The 24,394-nt window shown below is 37.0% G+C and overlaps 1 protein-coding gene and 1 long non-coding RNA gene across 3 annotated transcripts in view; one reads left to right on the forward strand and one right to left on the reverse strand.

Moving 5' to 3' along the window:
* Positions 1–24,394, forward strand: part of LOC115866755 (uncharacterized) — a 105,957-nt gene that overhangs the window by 76,948 nt on the left and 4,615 nt on the right. The window lies entirely within an intron of this gene.
* The window catches only part of UBL3 (ubiquitin like 3), a 71,710-nt gene continuing 47,330 nt past the window's right edge, over positions 15–24,394 (reverse strand). For both annotated transcript variants that reach the window (XM_030882581.3, XM_060287782.2), the window contains exons 2-5: positions 13,245–13,353; positions 8,107–8,193; positions 3,968–4,045; positions 15–3,049 (exon numbers count right to left, since the gene is read on the reverse strand). In XM_030882581.3, the coding sequence (XP_030738441.1) occupies positions 2,997–3,049; positions 3,968–4,045; positions 8,107–8,193; positions 13,245–13,353 (327 nt within the window). In that variant the 3' untranslated portion in view covers positions 15–2,996. The remainder of the gene's footprint in view (positions 3,050–3,967; positions 4,046–8,106; positions 8,194–13,244; positions 13,354–24,394) is intronic.

Here is a 24,394-nt window from a genome sequence, read left to right on the forward strand (position 1 = left end):
GGCTGACATAATGCTGATTTTACTGAGGAATGTAATAAAATAAATGGAAGGAAAAAAGAGAAAAATAGTAGAGACAAAGAATATTTCTACACCAAAATTATGAAGTCATTTAAAAGAAGGGAAATATTCTACAACAGATGAAGAAAGTTTTAATTTCTTTTCACATTAAACATTGTTCACCACAGTCAGCTAACAGAAATTATTGTAACATTGGTCAAGATGACATAAAACAAAGGATAGATGTTTGTCATGAGAAAACCTCATGTAATGTGCGTGATGATGTTCAATACTACATTTTTCATGACAAGATACAACTTATCTTGAAGAGGAACCAAATAAGTCAGATCAAGGAGACATGCTGAGGTTTTAATAAAGAAGGAAAGCTTTGCCTTTTCCAGAATACTTCAAGTCTAGGACAATTTAGGTGAAAGACATGAGTTAAATACCAAGTGCTGGGCAGGGTCACAGGCCCGTAGCTCAGGTTTTATTTACAGGACTGGACCTCTGCGGCTCTCGCCTTTCAGCAAGCAAGCTGTTTGTGGCAGAGGGACCGTCAATGGGATATGATCGATCCGTTTTAACCGGCAGGCAGTCCAAGGAACTATTTTCAAAGGGATGGTTGAGTATCTTCATGTATACACTATTAAGGCATCTACATTTTTGGTGTTTCCTGTATGTAATTTTACTGCAATTTTCAAATTCTTCTTTGCATTTTGCACAACAATGATATCAGGTATTGAGAGACATAATTCTCTACTGATGAACCAGTTCATCCATTTTGCAAACTCCAAATTGAGGTCTTGTGAAGGGAAATTTATAATGTGGGAGCACACAGAAAGATATATTGAAAACCAATAGAGAATATGGTTAACCATAAAATTTCAATCACAATTAAATGTAGTCTTTAACTTTGGAGAAACAGAAGAATAATTAGAATTAAAATAGGTATTAAAAATAATTACCAGTAGTTTGTATTAGGAAAGAATACAGCCATAAATGGCTTAATTGCCCAATTAAGTAACTACCAGATTCTTCTTTAGTCCACACTAACAGAATTCACATGTGAGTTAGTCAACAAAGCATATAAATGTTCGACATCTCTTGAATAGAACATCTTAGTGATAACAGGGACTACATAATTCTACCCATTGTCGTGACTGTGCACAAATTAACCAGGTTAAATACCAGAGATACATTGGGATTCGTCCCAAACCTAACAGTAGAATATTAAACAAATTTTTTAAAGATTCAGAAATAAAAACTGAACAATTTTAACATGGATGAGACAGTGCTTAAACAATTATCAACCTAATCAAGACCTTTAAAATTACCACCAAAATGCACTACAGTATTTTTTTTATTTAGTTTACAGAAAGGATCTATAAGTCCAGGTTGCAGAAGGAAAATGTTCAGTGCTATTTACATTCATTTTAAAAGTCTGCTCTATACAAATTTAATTCTGATCAGTATGAACAATATTTTCGTAGATCTACTGCAATATAAAGCCTTTTCGTCAAAGCATTAACAATGAATAAAATAACCTGATTACCTTTAAACAAAGCTGACCGTTTGAAACGATTTACACTTACTATTTGTAAGGGCCGTGGACACTCATTTCAGTACAGAACATAACGTCAGCCTGCAAGTTCATTTTTATAAAGGCTAAAGTTATTTATATGGAACATTGTTCTATATACTACACGCCAATCTATATTTAAGTTCTATAGTTAGGTATTTTATAAGTTTTTTATTAAATATATTCTACACGTATTTGTAATTTCATCCAGGAAGAATTTCTTCCCAGTGAAAAAATATAAAATCTTTTATATTTTTTACAGGTTTAGATGAAACTAGCTCATGCTTTAGTGCTGTGCAAATTGTTTTTAGCATATCAATTTTTAAATTATTGGTACAAAACAAAACAATGGCATCCCTAATCAAGTGTGCCTTGAAAATCAGCTTTTGACTTTAATACAATTGCAAGCACTAATACCCAATGCAAACTACATAAAGAAACAAAATTAGTCCTATGGAGAATTTTTTAATTTTAAGAATTCATCTGAGGTCTCTAATGAGTAACTGTGACACTGGACACAGAGATGAGCAATAATTATGGAAAAATTCAATTTGCTGATATTCAAATACACAAAAGTGATGAATAAATGAGGTTTTCTAATATTTCTGTGCAATCACGGAGGTCTACGAGTGACTGGAATTTACCCCTGCGTTAAGGCTAGGACGCGAGCTCTCACCCATCTTGTGCTATGTGAACCAGCCCTCCGTCACTGTCTGACTAGAGTGCACATGTTAAAGGAAAAACAACTAGTCTCATCAGCCCTCTGCTGAGTAATTTCAACAAGAGGCACGTTTTGTTTCTTCACTTGTTGCAGTGAGAACAGTCGCACTCAGTGTAGGATTCTGTGCCAGTGCAGCCGCCACGGCTAACTTTGGTAGCATTCACCCAACATTTCAGTTTCTTTTCCATTTTTTACTCTCATGTTAGCCCAGTAATTAACTTCAGTAACTGCTGTGTCTTCCAGTGTGGATTGTATATGTGAGTATATTTCTAGGTACCATAAACCATGTTATAAATTCTGCTGATGAAGAAAATAACCGTCAGTCTTTTTAGTGCACACTGTATCTGGAACGCTTGATTTTGTTAGTCTGGTAATGAAAATTTTTGTGGCAGCAAAATCGTTTCTGCTATGAAAGATAACTTGTTAACTTTTCCCCTGGAGATTGACTTGCATTCAAAAATCAATACATTTTAAAACTGCTCAACATAAACAAAAATACTGGACATAAAAAATCATAGTGAAAAATGTTCTTGGTTCTTTTTACTTTCATGAGAAAAGATGACAGTGTTCATGTGATAGTTCAGGTCCACGTATTTATAGGCAGACTCTTCCTAAAGGTTCTGAAGCGACGTTGGGTCTCCTCTGGCCCAGCAGCATGAAAGACAAAGACTACATCACACCACACCTGGCAGACACTGTTTACAGGATCACACAGCAATTACTCTCTCCAGTCTTTTCGCGATTCCTCTGACCTAGGGAAGATGAAGAGAAGCCTTGTTTATAAAAATGCATGGGGGGACTCCCCGGGGGGGGGCTTCCCTGGTGGTGCAGTGGTTGAGAGTCCGCCTGCCGATGCAGGGGACACGGGTTCGTGCCCCGGTCTGGGAAGATCCCACATGCCGCGGAGCGGCTGGGCCCGTGAGCCATGGCCGCTGAGCCTGCGCGTCCGGAGCCTATGCTCCACATAACGGGAGAGAGGCCGCAGCAGTGAGAGGCCTGCATACCGCAAAAAAAAAAAAAAGCATGGGGAAAGGGGCATAATAAGAAACAGCAAGCATAGTGAGAAACAGGATTTTTCTGCTTAATGTTTGCATTATTTTAAATTAAAAAGCTATAGTAAATACCCTTTTAATTTTAGCCTGTTTCCAAAATGTCTGGTTATTTGCTTACTAACAAGTTCCATCCATAAACTATGAATAGTTTCTGGTGACTCGTTAGGTCTTAGCAATCGTCCACAAAGTCACCTTCCCTCTCCACTGAGACCCAGCTCCAGGATGGATGGTAGCACCTCATCCTGCACTATCCTCCACAAGCCTTCCCGGAAGCAGAAGGCTTCCACAAGGCAAGCAGATGGCTGGGCGGCGGGCGGGGCGGTGATACCTGTCTTCACCCCCAAAAGAGGCCCGCAGAGGTTTTTAACATAAGGGCCCACTTACCTACCCAGACACCCTAGAGATTCCACAGTCCTGCCCCTCCCTCTCCTCTCCCCCAAACCAAGATACACACATAAACACAGAGGAGAATCAAGGGACACGCTGATTTGGTTTGACTGCTAAGGACCAGTCACCATAAACTATGAGAACTTCTTCCCCTCAGAATTTCCGAGAAACGCGGAGCCACTTCTGAATGGCTGTGGCTCGAGTGAGAACCTTCTCGAGCGCACGGCTCACCTTGAGAGTTGGGCTCTGGCAGTGTCTCTCTGGCCACCAAGTGCATCACTGTTGTTTTGCCAAAAGGAAGTTTTAATGCTATGTGAAAAGCAGAAGACAACTTGTTACATATACACCAACCTGTTGAAATCACTAACCAAAATTGAAACCATTTTAAAAATTGATTGCTTTTTGTATGACTTCCTCAACAGATGGCATTTCTTACCAGAGAGAGCATCTCTTACAAAATGAAATTAGGTTCATATTATCAGAAACAATTTTTATAATTCAGAAATTATTTAGCTATGGCTATCAGCTTGACACATATATACACATTGTTTAAGGAAGGGGACAAGAGAAAATGCATAACTGGTTAATATTGGATAATCTTTAAAGGAGAGAAGGAATTTCAAAAAGGTTTTAAAGAATACTTTTTCTAAATTAGGGGGAAGTTTAGATTAAGAGACATTTGTTTCTAAACCTAATTATGTTTAGTCACATAATAAAATTCCTGCACCAGACAGGCCACTATAATGTAGAAGCAGAAGAAATGACAAACATAATTTTAAACATAACAATAATATAATAATTTTATTATTTTTAACCTTATATGCTTCAATTAGAAAATAATTTTCTTAAAAAGGTTACTTTAAAAGAATCACTGTCTTGGCATTATTAGTAATCACTGTTTTCTAATCAAGTCTTTAAAAGGTTTTTCTCATTTATAAGTAATAGTTTTTATTATGAAATATTTCAGACACAGACCAATATAACGCACCCATGAACCACTGACGCAAAAGTTTCATGGCAAATCCCTTTGTCATTCTGTGTATAAAATTAGAAGCAGCCGGTAGGTCTAACATCTGGAGTTGTTTCCATAGCCGTGATGTTTTAGTTCTGACGTTTCAAGCTAGTCTCTTCACTACAAGCTTAAGGCAGGCTTAGATCATTACTTAGCAAGCACCACCCTCCTACCACTTGCTCTTTAAACCTGCTCTATAGGATGATGGTTAAAAAGAGCCCTAATTATCTTCAATATTTCTAATATTTCATGTAATCAAGGTGAGTTTCCATCTTACTTAAAGCTAGCCAGCCACTACTTGGTCTGTTCTCTTAATTTCTGAAGTTAAAATGAAGCATCGTGGCCCCAAAATACACACTAGGCTGAAGAAAAAGGAGGGCCTTTATTGGATAATCTCCTGGGCCTGACTTAACACTGAAATGCAAACAGGACTTTATATGATGAAACATTTCACTAAATGTATTGGGAGAGCCTGACTGAATTTAAAATGTCCACATACCAAGCTGTGTTCCACTCTCACACCACCTTCTTGACTCCAGTAAGCCAGACCTGGGTTACAATTGCACCCTGCTACTTACTGACTGTAAGATGAGTTCTGAGAGTTCTGTTGACCCCTCCCTACGCCTCAGCTTCCTCCACCTAAATTGGAGATAGTAATTCTATCACCTGCCCCCTACCACTGTATTGATTAAAAGAAACAATCCAAGGAAAGTGCTTACCTCGGGGCTTGGCACAAAAAACATTCCATAAATATTACCATGATCATCATCTTTTTGAGCAGCCAGGAAAACAGATCTCAGAGAACAGGTAAGTGAACTGAGATGTAAATGTGGAGAAATGTGGGACAGGCCTAGAAAGCTGCTGAGGGGCTTACTGTTTGAAGCCACAAATTTGATTGACGGGGACTTAGTTTTCTTCTCCATCTGAATTTTAACTAGAAATTGTAGACATTGATACTAAGAGAAGGTAAAGGAAGAGGGATACCAGATCCAAGATGCTTTCTCTCCTTCACTGTGCTGCTTCTGCTTTCTACTGGGGCACTGCACAGTACCCAGAAGAGAGATTCTCACCCTTTACAGAAAAATGACCAGGGACGGCAAATCGGTAGTAGATTGGGAGACAGGGCGGGGGAGAGTGGGCATGCAGAAATCTGCATTTAAAAATAAGTATCCGATGCCCACAGAGCAAGTCTCAAGCCGTGCAAAGCAAGCCTAGGCCTTCTCCACACTAGCCATTCAACTGTATGACCCTGTGTGCCGTCTCCTCCTTATCCACATTCAACAATACAGGGAGACAGAGCCTTCCCTGGTGGCGCAATGGTTGAGAGTCTGCCTGCCGATGCAGGGGACACGAGTTCGTGCCCCGGCCCGGGAAGATCCCACATGCCGCGGAGCGGCTGGGCCCGTGAGCCATGGCCGCTGAGCCTGCGCGTCCGGAGCCTGTGCTCCGCAACGGGAGAGGCCACAGCAGTGAGAGGCCTGCGTACCTCAAAAAAAACAAAAAAAAAACAAAAAACAGGGAGACAAAGAAAAACAGCGACCAAAAAGCCACAAATAGTTCAATGTTATTACCCAGATTTACTGATCAACTTAAAAGGTCTAGGTTATATTCCTATGCTCTTTGTCTAAATCACTAAGACCAGAGATGGTTTGTTCTTGAAAAGATTGACAGCAACATAGAATGAGAGTAATAACGTAAGTCAATCTGTTAATCGGTCAAAAACAAATTCAAAAAAAAAGTCAATAGTTTGATTTTAACACAAATTCTATTATCTTTAATATGAAGTTGGAACTTTGGGGCCACAACAGAGAGGTAGTTAAAGAATTAAGCTGATAAGAAATTGCTCATGTAGATCGATACTCAAAGGGAAATGGAGTCTCAAGAGTCATTCGTGGAGTCAATAGATTAATTCAATCAACATTGACCCATCAACACTACAAGAGCTTATGTGAGGCACAGACAATCAAAAAAAGACTAAAATATGGTCCCATCCTTAATGAATGTAAAATATAGCCATAGACAACACATTAAGAATTGGTCCATGTAACTACACAGAGAGCTATAAAGAAGTAATAATAACAATAACTACAAACCAAAAAAAGCTATATTTTAAACGGCAGATACCTCTCAGTAGATAGCAGCACTTTTTAGACCAGTGTTATCAATGCCTCCAAAACTTCGCTGTGTGTAAAATTACATACTGAAACACTCCATCGACTTGATATTGTCATAATAATCATTTGCATTCATCTGCTCCAAGTCACATAGTATTTTAACAGTGAATTGTATGTGTTTCTACTATGTAATACCAGAGCACCTTGAAGGAAGAGATTCTTTTTCAACCCTGTATCTTTAATTGTTTAGCAGTGTTGGCACATAAGAAATAAATACATGCTGAATAAATGAATGAATGAACGAAAATATTCTACCTTTAAGGAAGAACAGATTAAACATTTCGATTATTAGGTTTAGAGGGAAAAAGTCATGACTATATGTAAACAAAGATATATTACAGTAGATCACTTCCTTTGCCTACCTATTTCTACTTCTCATATATTTGAAATACTTGTACTTAAATAAAAACAAATCCTGCTGATGGTAGACAATGTTCCACCCAGAAGGGGGCACTATTGAGCTACATTTCCCCATTCACATATAAAGAGCAGTAATAGCTAACAATTAAAGTGTTTACTATGTGCCAAGCACTGTTCTATGTGCTTTGAATTTATAAACTAATTCAACCCTCCCAACCTATGAGGTAGGCACTATGGTTATCCTAATTTACTGATGAGGAAACTAAGACAGAAAGCAGTGAAGTAACTTGTTCAAGGTTACAGAGCCAGTAAGTAGTGGAGCTAAGATACAATGTAGACAATCTTGCTCTAAAATCTGCTCTTTCAGTCACTACACTACAGTTTCTCTAATGTTACTCACGTACCTTTATTCCTGCATGATTAGCAATTACATCAGTTAGAGTCAAACTGAAAACATACCTTCAGTATTCTATTTGAAAATCCATTACCATAAACTTTTCCTAGTTTGTGTGTCTCGCTTTAACTTAAAAATATTACATCTAAATTATATTATCCAGAAGTACACTTAAATTACATTTATAAAATATAGGTATGGACTCCCATCTGTAATGGCTTAGAGTTTATTCTACAAGGCAGTAAACAATCATAGTGCTAAAATTAAACGGAATGAAAAATGTAAAGAAGTAGACATATCAAAAATTAGGCAAAATTCACAGTTTGAAATTATATATTTTTAGTAAGATAAGACATTAGCATTTAAACAAACAAATGAATAATGCTGCCATGAGACAGGCATTAAATCCCATTACAAAGGTAACTGTTACCTCCTAATGTGACATTTCCATGTAGAAATCGTCCTTGATAAATAAGGCGTAGAATGTTTGGACTGCTGACCTGCTCTTCTTCCCAGTCTGAAAAGAACCAGGGAATTGTTAGGTGCATTTCAACATAAAATTAAGGTATTAGTGCATTCTTCTAAAATTCGGCTCCAAATCAGATAGAATACATCAGAGAAGACGCTTGGCACTTCCTTATAATTGGAACAGTCACGACCCACTTAATCACTGTTCTTGCTGTTCTCGTTAAATAGCAAGAGCTGCTTAAGGCTAGTTTTTGCTTCCTAAAGAACACTAAACTGTGCCAAAATATGGTCCTGAAGTTTAAAAATGAAAACAAATGAGTTGGGGAAAATCTAATCCTAGTTTAAAAAATGTCAGCTGAAAATGTTAATAACCAGTAATTAACAGAAAATATTATAATATTACCAATATTTGTACCTTTTAAAATATACATTTGAGGCTGGAAACAATAGGTTTAACAAAGATTTTTAAAAGAATTAATATATTGATATAGAGCATAACAAAAAATTATACCTCAATAACTGGAAAACAAACATTTAAAAAACCAGAACAACAAAAAAATTAGGTGTTTACTTTTGGGTAATGTTGATAACTTTATCGTTTTTCTGAAGCCAATTGATAAACATTACAGAAGACACAACTTTAGTTGACTTTACCCAAAATTCTCAGTATAAACTTGAAAAATAACATATTAGAAGGTGCTATATAAGTATGAAAGCTAGGATAATGTACAAAGAAAATCAAAAGAGAAACTGGTAGGTAGAATGAATAACAGAATATTTCATTTTAGTGTATAACTTACATTATAGTAAAATATGGAATATGATTCTGTTAAAATAATGGTTTGAGAACAGTAGTATCATGACAAGGTATGGGGTTAGTAATTTTCACTAGCTTGTAGATACAGAATTTGAAGCTCTGATTTTGAAAGGTTTGAGAATTTCATCATCATCTTCCTCAAGAATTCTAGTATCACGTGTTTGTTTCCTATAGAAGCTCCTGTTCTCAGGAGATGATAACTGTCAACACACAAACTAGTTTAAAGTAGCCTGAAGAGCAAGGGACAGAAGAGAAAGGAGCTAAGTAGAGCACTTTTCTTCTTGTCTTTTTTTGAGTGTTCAAAATGATGAATATGAATTTGATAAAACCAGTGCCTGTCAGTGACTCAGCACAACAGGAATGGGTAAGGAGAAGTGAAACTCATTCATTCTCCCCCAGGCCCCCGTCTCGTCCCTCCCCCTGGGGTGTCTCTGTTGCCTTCTGACTCCAGGGCTCCCAGGTCCCTCTTCTCCAGAAGAAAGAATAAGTTGTCAGTTGTTAACACTTTCGTATGGATTACTTTGAATTCATCACACCCAAAATTATTGTTTAATAGAATATTTCTTTTTCCTTTCCTTTAGCATTGTTCATTTTATTCTGTCACGATAATTTCTACCTAATCTAATTTTACATGGGTCAAATTGTATTTTGTGTTAAATGTCCTCAATGTCAAAATGCCAGGGTTAAAATATTCTCCTATAATTTTTCTTTTTAAAATAATTTTCATTCAGTTTATTCAAACTAAAAAAAAACGTTTACCCATCTCTCCCCTCCCCACACCTTGTGCAACCACCAATCTGCTCTCTGTTATCTATGAGCTTGGCTTTTTTTGTTTGTTTTTTTTTAAGATTCTACATATAAGAGATATCATCCGGTATTCATCTTTCTCTCTCTGACTTATCTCACTTTGCATAATTGCCCTCCAGGTCCATCCATGTTGTTGCAAATGGCAAGATTTCACTCTTTTTCTAATGGCTGAGTAATATTCCATTGTGTATGTGTGTGTCTCTCACAATCTCACTATGCATTCATCCACTGATGGAAACTCAGGTTGTTTCCATATCTTGGCTATTGTAAATAAAGCTGCAGTGGGCATAAGGATGCATATATCATTTCGAATTAAGTGTTTTCATTTTCTTCAGATAAATACCCAGAAGCAGAATTGCTAGACCATATAGTAGTTCTATTTTTCATTTTTTGAGGAATCGCCATACTGTTTTCCAAAGTGGCCGCACCAATTTACATTCCCACCACTGTGGCTGGGAATGTAAATTGGCCTCCTTTTCTCCACATCGTCACCAACACTTGTTATTCCTTGTCTTTTTGATAACAGTCATTGTAACAGGCGTGAGGTAACATGTTGTTATGGTTTTGATTTGCACTTCCCGGATGATTAGTGATGTTGAGCATCTCTTCTTGTGCCTGTTGCCCATCTGTATGTCTTCTTTGGAAAAATGTCTATTCAGATCTCCTACCCATTTTGAAACTGGATTGTTTGTTTTTTTTGCTGTTGAGTTGTATGAGTTCCTTGTATATTTTAGATTTTAGACCCTTATCAGATATATGAATATTTCTGGTCAAGATAGAAAGACAAATGGCAGTAATTGTCTAATTTACACGGAAAAAAAATTCTAAAAATGTTTGAAGTATTTTTTTGAGACGCAGAAACCTGACGCCACGCATTTCTTTGTCCTACACAGAGTGTCATGACTCTCATGTGCTTCTGTGGTTTAATATGCTGTCTTCCTTTCCTTCTCAGAGGATCTGAAATTTGAAAAGACCTGTAGAAGAATAATGCTTACAGGAGGAATTTCAGCTACTAGCAACATATATCAGTGGGTTATTTTTTGGAACTCTGACCCAATAACACTATGTGCCTGACTATTCCATCTATTAACAATATTCCACTAAGCTGCACAAGAATATACCAGAGGAAACCAACTCCTTCCAAAAATATATTGCACAAAGTACTTCCTCCTACTGATTTAATATTCACTACGCTTTTATTACCAGCACCAATAAATATTTACATCTGCTGACCTTTAGTGCATTATGTGATACAAAGCAGACCTAGATTTTTTAATGTTTTATATAAAATAAAAATTATTTATTTTTATTCCCTGCAGTGTCTAAAACTGCTGAGTAGAACTGGCAAACTGAGGAAAAGATTGGGTTCAAAAACTTTTTCTATGAAAATAAGTAACGTAGAATTGATACAATTTCCAACACTGGTAGATGGTTTGGGAAACTATGTTACAGACCTGCACGTGAATCTCACCTTTGTTTACCATTAATCAGGATACTTTAAGGAATTGAAACTACTTTTAATGTCTAAGTCAAACAATCACGAAGGTGAAACTATTTCCTTTACCTCAAGTTATGGCGTAACCCTTGCAGCCAGGGTTGTAGTGCCCTTTTCTACAACACGCCCACAGATGTCAAAAGCCTATCTTCACCCTCCACCCCACAAAAGTCACAAAAGGCATCTTTACACTTAGTACAACATCACCACCACACAGGTATTTAAAAACGCTTTCCATACTCTTACTTATCTACCCTGTCCGGCTATGAAGAAAATCCAGTATTCTAAGAACGCAAGTTTAGTTTACTTCAGCTCTTCTGAAATTCCTTCTTATCTATGACCTCTAGCTTCAGTCTCTTCCTGATTTAGGAGCTAGTGTTGACGTGTTCCTTGGTTATCAGTGAGAAGAAAGATCCAGTCATTTGAAAGTGTTTGTCTAAAGCAGAGTATTTCTTAAACTCAGGTCTATGAATCCACAAAGACAGGTTCTTAGGGTCTCAAAGTCCTCTTCAATAAGTTCTAGATTCTGTTTTCATTTTAATGATAATCTGCAAGAGATTATCTAGATAATTCAAATAATTACCTTACAACCAAGTACAGCCTTGGGATTTTAGTGCCCATGTATGCATTTAAGTTTATGATTGTACTGGTGCCAAGCAGTACTTCTTTGTCAAGAGGTTAACAAGAAAAGAACAGAGGTTGACTTAATACATAAACGATGCATTCTTGTTAAGTGAAGGCTGAATGACAATTTGGTACACTGTGTGAATGAAGGTTTTGTGGTGAATCTGCAGATAACTGGGTTCTCATACAGCAAGTAGTAGCAGAGGCATGCCACACTCAACAGTACCATATTCATGGTGCAAGCAGTGAGTTAGTTTTAGCAAAATATATCATGTGGCACACTGAAGTTGTTAATTTGAACATTACCGGTTTTAGAGTTGTATTTGCATTTTCTTTGTAGATCTGTTTTAGTTTTATGGTTGTATACAAGTTAATAAGGATAAAGAGTTAATTGAGTTATATGTCTCTATCCTTAAAAATAAACATTATAACAAAAATAAGTCAGCACTAGGGAATCTACAAGAATTTTCTTCCTGTAAGGAGTTCCATATATATTTTTTAGGTTGAGAAACACTGACCTAATTGATTCATTTTGTATACACTGTGTTCTTTGTTAAAACAAGTCTTGTGATTTAAAAGTCCAAGCTGCTTTGGTAGTAAAATTAAGTGAAATCAGCTGAAACAGTCATATCACTATGGTACACGCCATTAAAAGGGTCAAGATGACTTGGGTTAAGTTTAAAGGAAGAACATAAGCTAAAGACTCACTTGAGGATGGCAAGCCAGTCTTATTACATAGAAAAGAACCAGAGGAAGGAATAAGACATACACACACCCCGCCCCCGCGCCCAAATTCTGTTTGTCATGGATACTGGCTTGAAAATGCAACGTATAAATGGATTTTATACCTCCTTGACCTTGTAGTAGTTCAGAGAACACAGGAAGTGACATGAATTAGAAATTAACTTTGTGTCAAGCTCAATTTTAAATAGGCTATGTATAGAATAGACCAAAGAGAACGTATTATAATTTGTTAAAGACAGTTTTTCTTTCCTTTTATGTGTGTTTTGTTATTAATAGGGTTACTGATATGAAAGTGTGTATGTGTGTGTGTGTGTGTGTGTGTGTTAGCTACCTTGTGTATTCTTTAAAAAAAATAATTTTCTTTTATCAATACATTAAAACAGCTCTAAAGCCAACCAGGGACTTGATGCACTGGCTCCGTTATCATTCTGCAGTGAGGGAGCTGAAAAGCAAAACCCAGGAAGGATGCAGCAACCCCCTTAACTTTAAGCCTTACCCTCAATCATTTGTTTGTTCTCTTTTATTTACTTACAACTTTTTCAAAATGTTTGTGAAACAAGGTAGGGCATGAAGAATTAACATTATTCATTCCCAAGAGAAAAATACCACTTACCCATTGGCCAATTGTCATACACATGCTTTGCAATGTCAGAAGCAGAATCATTAGGAGAAAACAGGAACTCTTTTGTTTTCCCGCTTACCAAGATGAGGCGCAAGTTTATCTGAAAGAAGACAATGATTCTTTTAATATAAATCTTGCAATTTTTAAAATAAAATAATCTTTTCATTTCAATAACATTCTCAGTTATTACTAATGCCATTTTCTGGTTTTTATTAAATTATAAAAAGATTCTTTTTAAAGAATGGGAATTTGAGACATGATTTTATTTCCATTATTTAATATATATATGTGGGGGGGAGTAATTTACCATAATAAACGAACAAAGGAAAACCAAAATTCATTATACTTAACTACTCCAGCAATGCTCAGAATTGGACTTTTACAGGTTATCACTATAACTATAAAATACACATTTTCCATTGAAAAGCTAATAGAAGTGGTTACCCTGCAGATCACATCACTAAACAGGAAAAATAGTTACTTGCTAATCTGCTTCTTAGGAAAAAGAAAGAGACAAGAATTATATACAACTGTTTATCCTATAAAAAATTTTCAAACCTAAACAAATGAACCAGCAACTATAATTTTAAAGAACTTTATTAGAGTTAATAGAGGAGTCAATAATTGTAATTACTTTAATCCCAATTACACGATCGCTCATTTCTGTGGGAAGGGGAGGAGGCGCCATGTGTGACAAAGAACACAGATTCACCCTCACCGGAAAACCTTATCTGGACGAGAGAGCTACAAATTTTGAGATCCACTGGATTTACAATTCCAAGTCAATGTATTTTGCAAAAAGTTCACTTTTTCACTTTTGTCTTTATCCATAATTAATGATATTATTTAAAACCACGATATTCATTAATTTCCCCTATAAGTTCCAGGAATACAAGTGCGGTTTTCTATACCTCCAGGCGTCTGTTAAGAGACCAAATAACACCTTCCTAAAACTTCCAGTCCTGAGCTCAGCGCTGGGACTAGCCTAGCTTCTTTATATAGAGAGAACAGAGAATGTCATTGTACCAGTTTGAATTGCGCCAGGTCCTAGGTTACCCAAGCTCTCCTCCTCAGTTACTAACATTTTTTTTTCTTAGAAAAAAAAACCCAGAAAATCTTTAAGATGACAAAGCCTACAGTGAAAACACTGGTGCCTACTGCAGCAACACCAGGATACCAGGTCACTGATTTACTATCTGCCACAACAGTGGCCATTGCCACTCCCAGTGCCTCACCACTTTGAAAATGTACTGAAAGTTATAAAATGCTATACATGGGCTTCCCTGGTGGCGCGGTGGTTGAGAGTCCGCCTGCTGATGCAGAGGACACGGGTTCGTGCCCCAGTCTGGGAAGATCCCACATGCCGCAGAGCGGCTAGGCCCATGAGCCATGGCCGCTGAGCCTGCGCATCCGGATCCTGTGCTCCGCAACGGGAGAGGCCACAACGGTAAGAGGCCCACGTACCGCAAAAAAAAAAAAAAAAAAAAAAATGCTATACACAAACAATTCTGCATTCAATGGAATGCAACTGGATTCCATAGTAGATGGAATAGAACTGGGTTCTATATTAGAAACTGTATTCTAACTGTATGTACACTATATCTCAATTTTTAAAGTATTTTAAAAGATAAAAGAAAAAGAAATCTACATTTCAGGTGAAAAGCCCTTTCGATATGTCCAATATGAATTTTTGCTGCCTTTTCTAATTAAAATGAACTTAGACCAAAGAACTTAATACAGGAAGAGATCTGATGAAATCACACTGCTATAAAGAAGTAATTTGATTCAGAAACTCTAAGTTCCATTAGAAAAAAATTCAAGTAATGGTTTGCAAACATGATTTTATTGTAAGAAAGCACCACCTTATTCATCTCCTATAACAAGTAATGAGTGATTCCCAAAGCAAGAAACCTAACATCTACACAATACAATGTGAATTTTAGTTCTCACACATATATCACTATTCAAGGCTGTCTCTTTACGTGTGAATATTGGTAAATATATATTTGCTCTGAACTTATATGGAATCTTTTAATAGCTTCAAACTACTATGTAACATCCCTTCAGTTATTAATGCCCAAGAAATTATGCCCTTCATAATGGTTCAGCCACATGTGTCTGCTTAACCAGAAAGAAATATAATTAAATTCAGGCTTCCTAAGAGTTATGTAAGTGATATGAACCTACTGTTTCCTGGAATCAGCTTTTAAGTTTAACGTTCATTTCTATTGAGCTTTTCTTCAAATTATATTTTAAAATAGCAAAGAGAAGAGGGAAGGAGGACCTAATCCTTATCTTCTGTAAAGGTTACACTAATGCATACTTTAGATTTTCCCTAATATCCATCAATATGGAAATGGAAAAGTAAATGATAGCACATCCTTACTATGGAAATTTCCCACAGTCATTAAACGACATAAGAGATAGATCTGTATGATTTGACATGGCAAGACATCCACGATATATTAAACAAAAACAAAATAATCCACATACCTCCACCCCATAAATACATAACACTAAGTGCATTCATGCTGCAAAGTTCTTGGCATTTCCTATTTTAAAACTGATATAATCACTGTCACTAATAAACTGATATTTCACTTTCATATTTAAAAGTCAACGGTCTAACAAATTTATGTTTATCTAGATGTTCAGAATGTTGAAAACTTTTGGCCTGTAGATGTGTTTGACACAGGTTAAAAAATATTTTTTAAAACGTTTACAGGTGGGCATGAACTTTTCAGTTTGACACAGACCCTACTAATCTCAGTATACGCACACTGGTCTGCTGCATACACTTATACCTGGCTGGCCCCAGAAAACATTCAAGTTTATAATTCGTGGTAAAGTTTGAAAGTGGCTTTGGGCTACTAAATGAGAACAGAAAGCAGAGTAAGACTTTAAAACCTACTTAGAGGGAAACTAATCACCCCTTTGGGTGGGGAAAGGGGAGAACATGACAACTGCAAGAATAAGTCTAAAAGTACATCAACCTAAGAATTTATCAAATCTTACCGTTAAACTATCTATAACTGACAGTAGCAGTTAAAGACTGCATTTGGAAAGAAGCTTAAGTCCAAAATTAAAACTAACAGCAATAAACCCACAAAATTAAGTGGCTGAGTAAAGTTAACACATTGCCTGAAACACTTCCACTGCCTGGAACAGTGCCTGGCACATAGTAGGTGTTCAACCAGTATTTGTTGACTCACTAATGTTTCAGTTTCTTCAGTTTGAAGACTCAAGTAGAGATGTAGACTAGATAGGTCAGCACCAAGATCAAAATCCAGGCTTCCACATTCTGGGCATTTTATTAAATGACAAGTGTAGTAAGTAGAATGAGAATGGATGGTAATTTTGTGGTAGTGACACGGACATGTGGCTATTTCACTGTGTAGAACCCTCAGTGTTTAATTTGTCAGGGTCTGGATCTTAGTGTCAGCAATATGCCACAATTTATATAAATGCTATTATTTAGTAAGGTGCTCTGAAAAGTGAAGTTAATCTTGAGCTACCATATTAACATGTATATTGTGCCTAGTTTTCAAATGAAGATAAAGACTGGGTTTATTGATACGTTAGATTAACAGATGAGTCTGGACTTGTTCCTATGCTTACATCTATGTGACAGCCTTGTCCCTAGACTAGAAGCATGAATCCATCTGCCTCAGTATGCAGTCAAGTGTATCTTAGGACTGTAACACCAAGGGAGGAAAACACTGAATTCCCATCATTTCCTTTAGAAGGAATCCTGAAAGCAATCACCCAGACAAACATCTAGCTACACAGGCTGGTCAGCAGTTAATTGTTTTTATATTATAGTTAGAATCTCTCAGGCTTATTCAGATAAGTGATGCCAATTATAGCTCCCCTCAGTAAATGTATAGCAATTCCTACAAATTTCTTTGTAGGAATTTTCTTTTAGAAGATTATGTATTAATTATTTAAATACTCATTAATGAAAGACCTTTTTACTTCTTTGAAGCCAAATCAATCTATAAAATACCTTAAAAGAACCTCTGCTCATGAGGTAGTGGGATTCTCAACACATCGACGGATTACAACACTCTTATTTACAGCTTAAAATGTGATATACTGATATACATACTTATCTAAAAACAAAACTGTTAATTAGGACTCAATGACTTGGTATGAGACGGAGCTCCTATTATGTAATGAAATCCCCAAGGGATGGCACTTAGGTCATCCAAATGAATTATATATTTTATAATTACTTTTGAGGCAAAACAAATCAAAACAAGACTATTAGTGTGGCAGAACTACCATGATAATTTCCCGTAAGGCCAATGGAAACAACAGAAGCTCTTCCATGCATGTAATTTCAAGTTAAAAAAAAAAGTTTTCGGTCAAATTGATTGCCATTCCTATTTGTTACATTATATCAATTTGGAGAAATCTCATCTAGAGCTTAATTCACTCAACAATTTGTTTTCAACTGGTCAGGATGGAAAAATTTAGAGGAAGGAAAGAGGGGGCATGGAAGATGGGACTAACTGGAATATAAACGGGCAATAGGAGATGGACCATGCCCTGTAAAAGAAATATGAAAATATGACTGTTTTCTACAAAAAGATCAACATGTTGATCAAAAAAGGAACTCCTGACTTCCCTGAGAGTCTCTGAGGAGTAAACTGAGTCCTGGGGCACGCTACTCCACTTCCTAGGGAAGCACCTTTGCCTCTGCAGTGCTCATTCCTGCCTTTTTTGCTAAAGGATGAATAAGTGGCCAGTGGGAAAGATGTTAGACTTTCTTTGAAAATCACTTTTTAAAAGCTCTCAATTTATCTCAAGGGGATTATACCCAGTTAAAAAAAAAAAAAAAGTCAATCCAAAAGGCTACATACCGTATGATTCCACTGATATAATGTTCTTGAAATGACTACGGTAGAGATGGAGAAGAGACGAGTGGTGGCCAGGTTTTAGGAAGAAGGGAAGGCAGTGGCTGTGTTTGTAAAGGAAGCACAGGGATCCCGGGCGTGGAACTGCAGTGTGTGCTGCTGTGTAAGTGGCACACGAATCTGCACGTGTGATACAACTGCACAGAACTAAGACACAGACATGAATGAGTGCACGCAAAACTGGAGAAATCTGAATAAAGTCTGTGGATTTTATTAGCGTCAATTTCCTGTTGAGCTACTGTACTAGTTATAAGATACTACCATTAGGGAAAAGTAGGTGAAGGGTGTATGGGATTTTTCTGTACTATTTCTTACAGTTGCATGTGAATCCATAATTACCTTGAAATAAAAAGATGTAAAAACAAGCGCTCAACTTGCTAAAAATTGATATGGTATTATGTTTGTCTCTACTTATTTTTCTTATTTTCATTTGAAGATGAAAAGCGCTTTTTAAAACAGAATCTTGTATTAAAATAGCTACTTGATCTAGAGGAAAAAATATAAACTGACCATTGACTTAAGACAAGGTATGAAGTTGAAAACAGATAAGCATTTCTTTTCTAGAGTTACGGATTTTTATAAATGGCATATTTTGAATTTTTGTTAACTGTATGTTAAAGAAAAATGGAATGAAGGAGGAATGTGTTCATGTTTCTACACAGGACTGATTTAAAACAAATTATTCAAGTAACTGCAGTGCTTAAATATGATAATTATATATTTCACAAACTTTCTTTTAGTTGTTTTATTCAGACTTTTCTGAAACAGACACTATGTTTGGTGCCTGGATTACAAAACATTTAATATGAAATCCCTGGAGGATTTCATACCCTTGAAGCTATGAGACATACAAACATAATTATGGAGGACAGGCGTGGCTACAAAATGCTCAACAAATATTTGCTGAATGAACATAAAAGAGGACAGAAAGGAGAAGCTGTGAGCTGGAGATTCCAGGGTAGGGCAAAGAAGTAAAAATGCTACCGGCTTGCCATCTTTTGCGTGGCTTACTACACAGGCACCTAGTTAGCACTAGTCTAGCCAGGCTCTGATGCAGCTGTTCCTACGCACATTTCAGAGCTGTGGGAAGCAGTGTAGAGACCTTAGTAAGTGGGAAGCTGAGAGCTGAACCCAGTGCACTAACAACCCAGAACCCGCTGTCTGCCATTCTGCTCAAGCAAACCAGGTGGTCCTGGCGAATTCCTCACCATGGTCTCCATGATTATTCTCTGTCATCTAGATCACACTTGCCCCCACTATGCCCCAATGACAGGTACCTTCTTTCAGTTCCTCAAAATCGCCCAGTTCTTCCCTGCCTCAAGGCCTTTACCCAGGTTGTTCCTTCTGGTCAGAGCGCTCGGTGCCCCATGCTCCCTACCCGAGTCCACACACACTCTGGGCTTATATGTTTGAGAGGGGATGGCATAAAAAATTCTCCCAAGCCTAACCATCCTGGATGAAACGATAAAACTAAATTTTTGAAAGAAGAGCAGGAAAAGAATTTCAAAATAGAACTGAAGAAGCCAAGACAGCATTCCTACATTCTACTGGAATGAAGGAGCAGTCCTGTTTGTGAAGAAGTTAATATAAGGTAAGGCATTCATGAAAACAGATTTTAACTTCTAAGAAAATACACCTGAATTCTTGTCTCGGAATTTACTTGTATTATGTAGTCATAAACTCAGGTACACTGAGACTTGCTAAATGGATTAAAACTATGGGATCTGTTTCTATCTTCCTTTTAACACTTAAAATGATGTAGAGTCTAATATACATGAAATATGAAATCTTTAGAGGTAAAAACTCAGTGGGATTCCTTATTTTTAATTGTAGAAACACTTACCTACCCTGAAAAATAGGTAAAGGGGAGGTCAGAGAGTTCTCTAGCTTAAGTCCCAAGTAAAACTTTTACAACATCTCATGTTACGTGGAATGTTAATTTCCAGAACTTGACTCATTTAAAAACGTAGGAGAACTACATCCCAAAGCAACACTTAACGCTTTTTGAATTACATGAACCCATCAACTGTTTATATTCATTATTTTTTGACCACTGAACATGAATAAGAAGCTGCTGGACAATAAAAATGAATTGATAATAATAGTGAATTAGCCTACTTGCTTTCTATATAGATTGACTTTTTTTTCCATCAGTGAAGAAACAAAGAAAATGCTGAGTTCTTATAAGTACAATTTAAAATCAAACAATGTAGCTTAAAATTTGTGCAGCATTTAGTGCCTGGCACATCTTATCACAAGTCACCTATTACCATCGTCATCACAACCATCATCAGTTTAGTAAGTCATGTAACACTAACCACATGGTGCTCTTTCTTTAGATACTTTATAATGTACATTTACTTTAAGTTTGGGAAACTTGGATAAAATTAAAATTCCATGAGAAAACTGGATAACATATTTTCTTGAGAATTCTTGAAAATTATTCTTAACATTATAATTTTTCCTTCAAGTTCTAAATCCTATAAACTTATAAAACATGGTAGTAATGGAATTAAATTATGATTTTGCATCACTTTAAAACCTGACTATAGGATATGCCTTTAAAGCTTGCCCCTAAATAGGATACAAACTAGCTGCTTTAACAAGATTTCAATATGAAATAGTAGCAGTCTGATTTCCTATACATACTATCAACTAAACAGCAACTCTGAATGAAAGTAAAGCACTCTCTTTGGGACACTGGGTTTGTATACAGGGAAACCCTTGTTTTGAGGATTTTTAGGTCTTATAACTCACTTTAATAAGAACAACAGTTCAGTACAATTGTTTCTGTCAACCAAGCACTTAATATATTAAATTACAGACAGGAGAAAGGGAAATGGCAAAAGCAAAGCAATAAAGGACACTGGGGAAGGGAGAGAACTTTTTCTATATTCATAATATATATTTTCATGTATTTCAGGAAGGTGACAGGTTTTTTCTGTGCCCATCTCTCCTTAGTGGAAATACAATGGTGTTAAGTTTTTTGACTAACAGCCTAAAATCATGAGAGAAGAAACTAATATTTATTGAATACCAACTAAGTACTAGAACTTTTCCTTACATACATTGTATTTTGGCACCTACTATATAGCACTGTCTCTTCTCTCTAATCACCTAGCTACTCCGATAAATCCAGGTATGACACAGCATGAATCTTTCAGACATCTATACTTCTTACACTTGTCTCGGCTTTGCCATTATTTGAGGTGTGTGCCAGTTACATTTGAGGTTCCTGTGGGTGTCAATTCCCAGATGCTCTTCCTCCTACTTCTTCTAAGCTATTATCAAATTCTCGGTACTATAAATCCCATGCCTTTTACAGTATTCCTCAATCATTCAACTTTTAAGATTGCAGGGAGTCTCAGGATTCATCCAGCTCTTAGGAAACAGACAAGGCAAAAGGCCCTGGAAGCCTAGCTAGTTAGTGGCAAAGCAGAACAGGAACACAAGCCTCTCTCCTAGGTCAAGGTTTGCTCCAGCATAACTTCAATGCCTCCCTAAACCACCCTCCCAGTCTCCTCTAGAGCTTTCAAAATATTGGACTTATGTCTTATTCAGATAGGCACTCCAGAAGGGCTTGCTTTTCTCTTCGGAGTCAGGCAACTTTTGAGGCAAAAATACTCCTTATCTGCTACATACTAGCTGAAAACTAATCCTGCATTTCTCTGAATGATGGAACTTCTAGAGAATATAAGTAAATGTCAAGAGGAAAAGAGTTTTCATTTACCGTAAAATAAGTCTGGAAGTGCCAGGTTAAAAAATTCAAACAAGGTATCTGCCAGGAGCTTGGGGAAGGAGGAATGTGGAGTTACTGTTTAATGAGTAAAGAGTTTCAGTTCTTCAAGACGAAAAGAGTTCTGGAGGTGGATGGTGGTGATGGTTGCAGAACACTAGGAATGCCTTTAATACCACTGGACTGCACATTTAAAAATGGTTAAGATGGTAAATATTATATGTATTTTACTACAATCTAAACACACACACAAAATTTATAAAACAAAATTCAAAGTTTCCTCACTGCAAAACTTCTCAGAATCTTTCATGTGCCAAAATGAATTTGTGAATTTCCAAGGGGAACAGGGGTCTATATCAGAGTATTCAAGACTTCTACTTTCAGCTGATATTCCCAGAGACTGAACACACAAATGTCTGTTAAACAAGCAACTAGGCTAGATGCTGTAGAAGATACAAAGATGACCAGTAGCTCTCCAGTACTCTGAGTTTGCTCTCAAGCATTCACCCACCTCCACAGACAGTGAGGCTAAGGCAGGAAGGTCACTGAAATTCAAGTTTGTTTCCTTGAATGGCACACAGGAGTAGTTTGTGTGACCACTCCAGCCTACCTCACTCAGTACGGATTTTCAAATTTGTCGGGCGTGCTGTGTTGATGCAGAGCCTGATTTGCATGGAACAGAAAATCAGACATCAGTTCTATGGCATATTTTATCACAAAAAAATGCTGAAACAGTTTTAATTAAAATTATCTACACCTGCTGTTAGAGGATGTCAAAATGACTTTCCTCTTTACAGCGTAACTGTGAATTAAATATCTGCATCACTGTCAAATGAAAGGACAGTACATATCCAAAATGGTCTTTAATATTAGAGTAAAATTCACATAAGATGGACCCATTAAAAACACACAATTGATAAGTCTTATCTTTCCCATATACTTTTTTAAAAAATTAATTAATTAATTTTTGGCTGTATTGGGTCTTCGTTGCTGCATGTGGACTTTCTCTAGTTGCAGCGAGCAGGGGCTACTCTTCGTTGTGGTGCGTGGGCTTCTCACTGCGGTGGCTTCTCTTGTCGCAGAGCATGGGCTCTAGGTGCACGGGGTTCAGTAATTGTGGCTCGTGGGCTCAACAGTTGTGGCTCGCGGGCTCTAGAGCGCAGGTTCAGCAGTTGTGGCGCACAGGCTTAGTTGCTCCATGGTATGTGGGATCTTCCCGGACCAGGGCTCGAACCCGTGTCCCCTGCATCGGCAGGCAGATTCTTAACCACTGTGCCACGAGGGAAGTCCCTCCCACTTTTTAAAAAACATGAGGAAAATGGTTTAGACTTGATGGTCTGGCTGTGGCTAGAAAAGAAAATAATTTTAATGGGTGCCTTTGCCCTAAGAAAGAAAAACTTAATAGTTCTCTGAGGGATTGTCCCAGATGACTGTTAAAGTCCCTTCCAGCTCTAATATATGATTAACATTAAACAAAAAGGGCATGTTATTTAGAAATATAACCATTTTATTATGCATAATAAAAATGCATAGGATATATAAACATTCACTAATGACCAAGTTATTCCTATCCGTCACACTTCATATTTGAATTAACAGAGATGTAATGATGTAAACCCACTGCCTTGATTTCCTCGTCACATCACTAACTCTTATCTTTAATTCCCTATAAACCAGTGCCTATTGAAGTCACACTAGTGAACTGTACTCGTGAAGGTCACCGAGGGCCATCTAATAAAAAACATCAAGTATAGATAGCTTCCTCTCATTTCTCATGTTCCTTAGTCTTTCTGCAACATTTGGCACAGTTTAACTCCTTCCTTCTTGAAAATCTTTCCTTGTTAGGCTTCTATAATTCCCAGAATGTGTTTTCTGGAACACTAGCATCCATTAAGTATTCTGGGGGAGAAAAGGGTTCAAGTGATCGGATAAATCTGTAAAACATTACTTCATATATTCCCCTCTTGGAGATTTGCCAGGTATGCTAACATATTAAAAACCCAGAGAATTCGTGCAATGAACAAATTCATTTAACTTTCAAACAGTTGTAGTTTTTAACCACAGAACCAATTTTCTTTCCCATATTACCTGTTACCATCCCACAGATCTAGTGTTCAGTAAAACATACTTTGGAGAATACTCTTCCTGTTCCTTTGAACCTCTTTTTAGTTGTTCTCTTTCCTCTTGCACTTACTCCAAATACGGGCTTTCCAATGTTCCCTCATCAATCTTTTCTTTCCAACACCCTATCCAGGAGACATCCTCATCCACACCCAAGGCCTCAGCTGCCCCTGCTTGGGACACCCCCATTCTCCATGGAGGACCACTTTCACTTCTCCAACTGTCGGCCACCATTTCTAATTAGAGAGCCTGCTGTCCCCTCAAAATCATATGTTTAAATTTGAACTTATCCCTTCCTAAACAACAGGTTTCCCTCCCAACTTATTTATTTCTGCTCAGCTCTCCCGGTCTCCCAGTCACTCAGG

This window comes from Globicephala melas, chromosome 18, assembly GCF_963455315.2.
Source record: "Globicephala melas chromosome 18, mGloMel1.2, whole genome shotgun sequence".
NCBI classification, from domain to species: Eukaryota; Metazoa; Chordata; class Mammalia; order Artiodactyla; family Delphinidae; genus Globicephala; species Globicephala melas.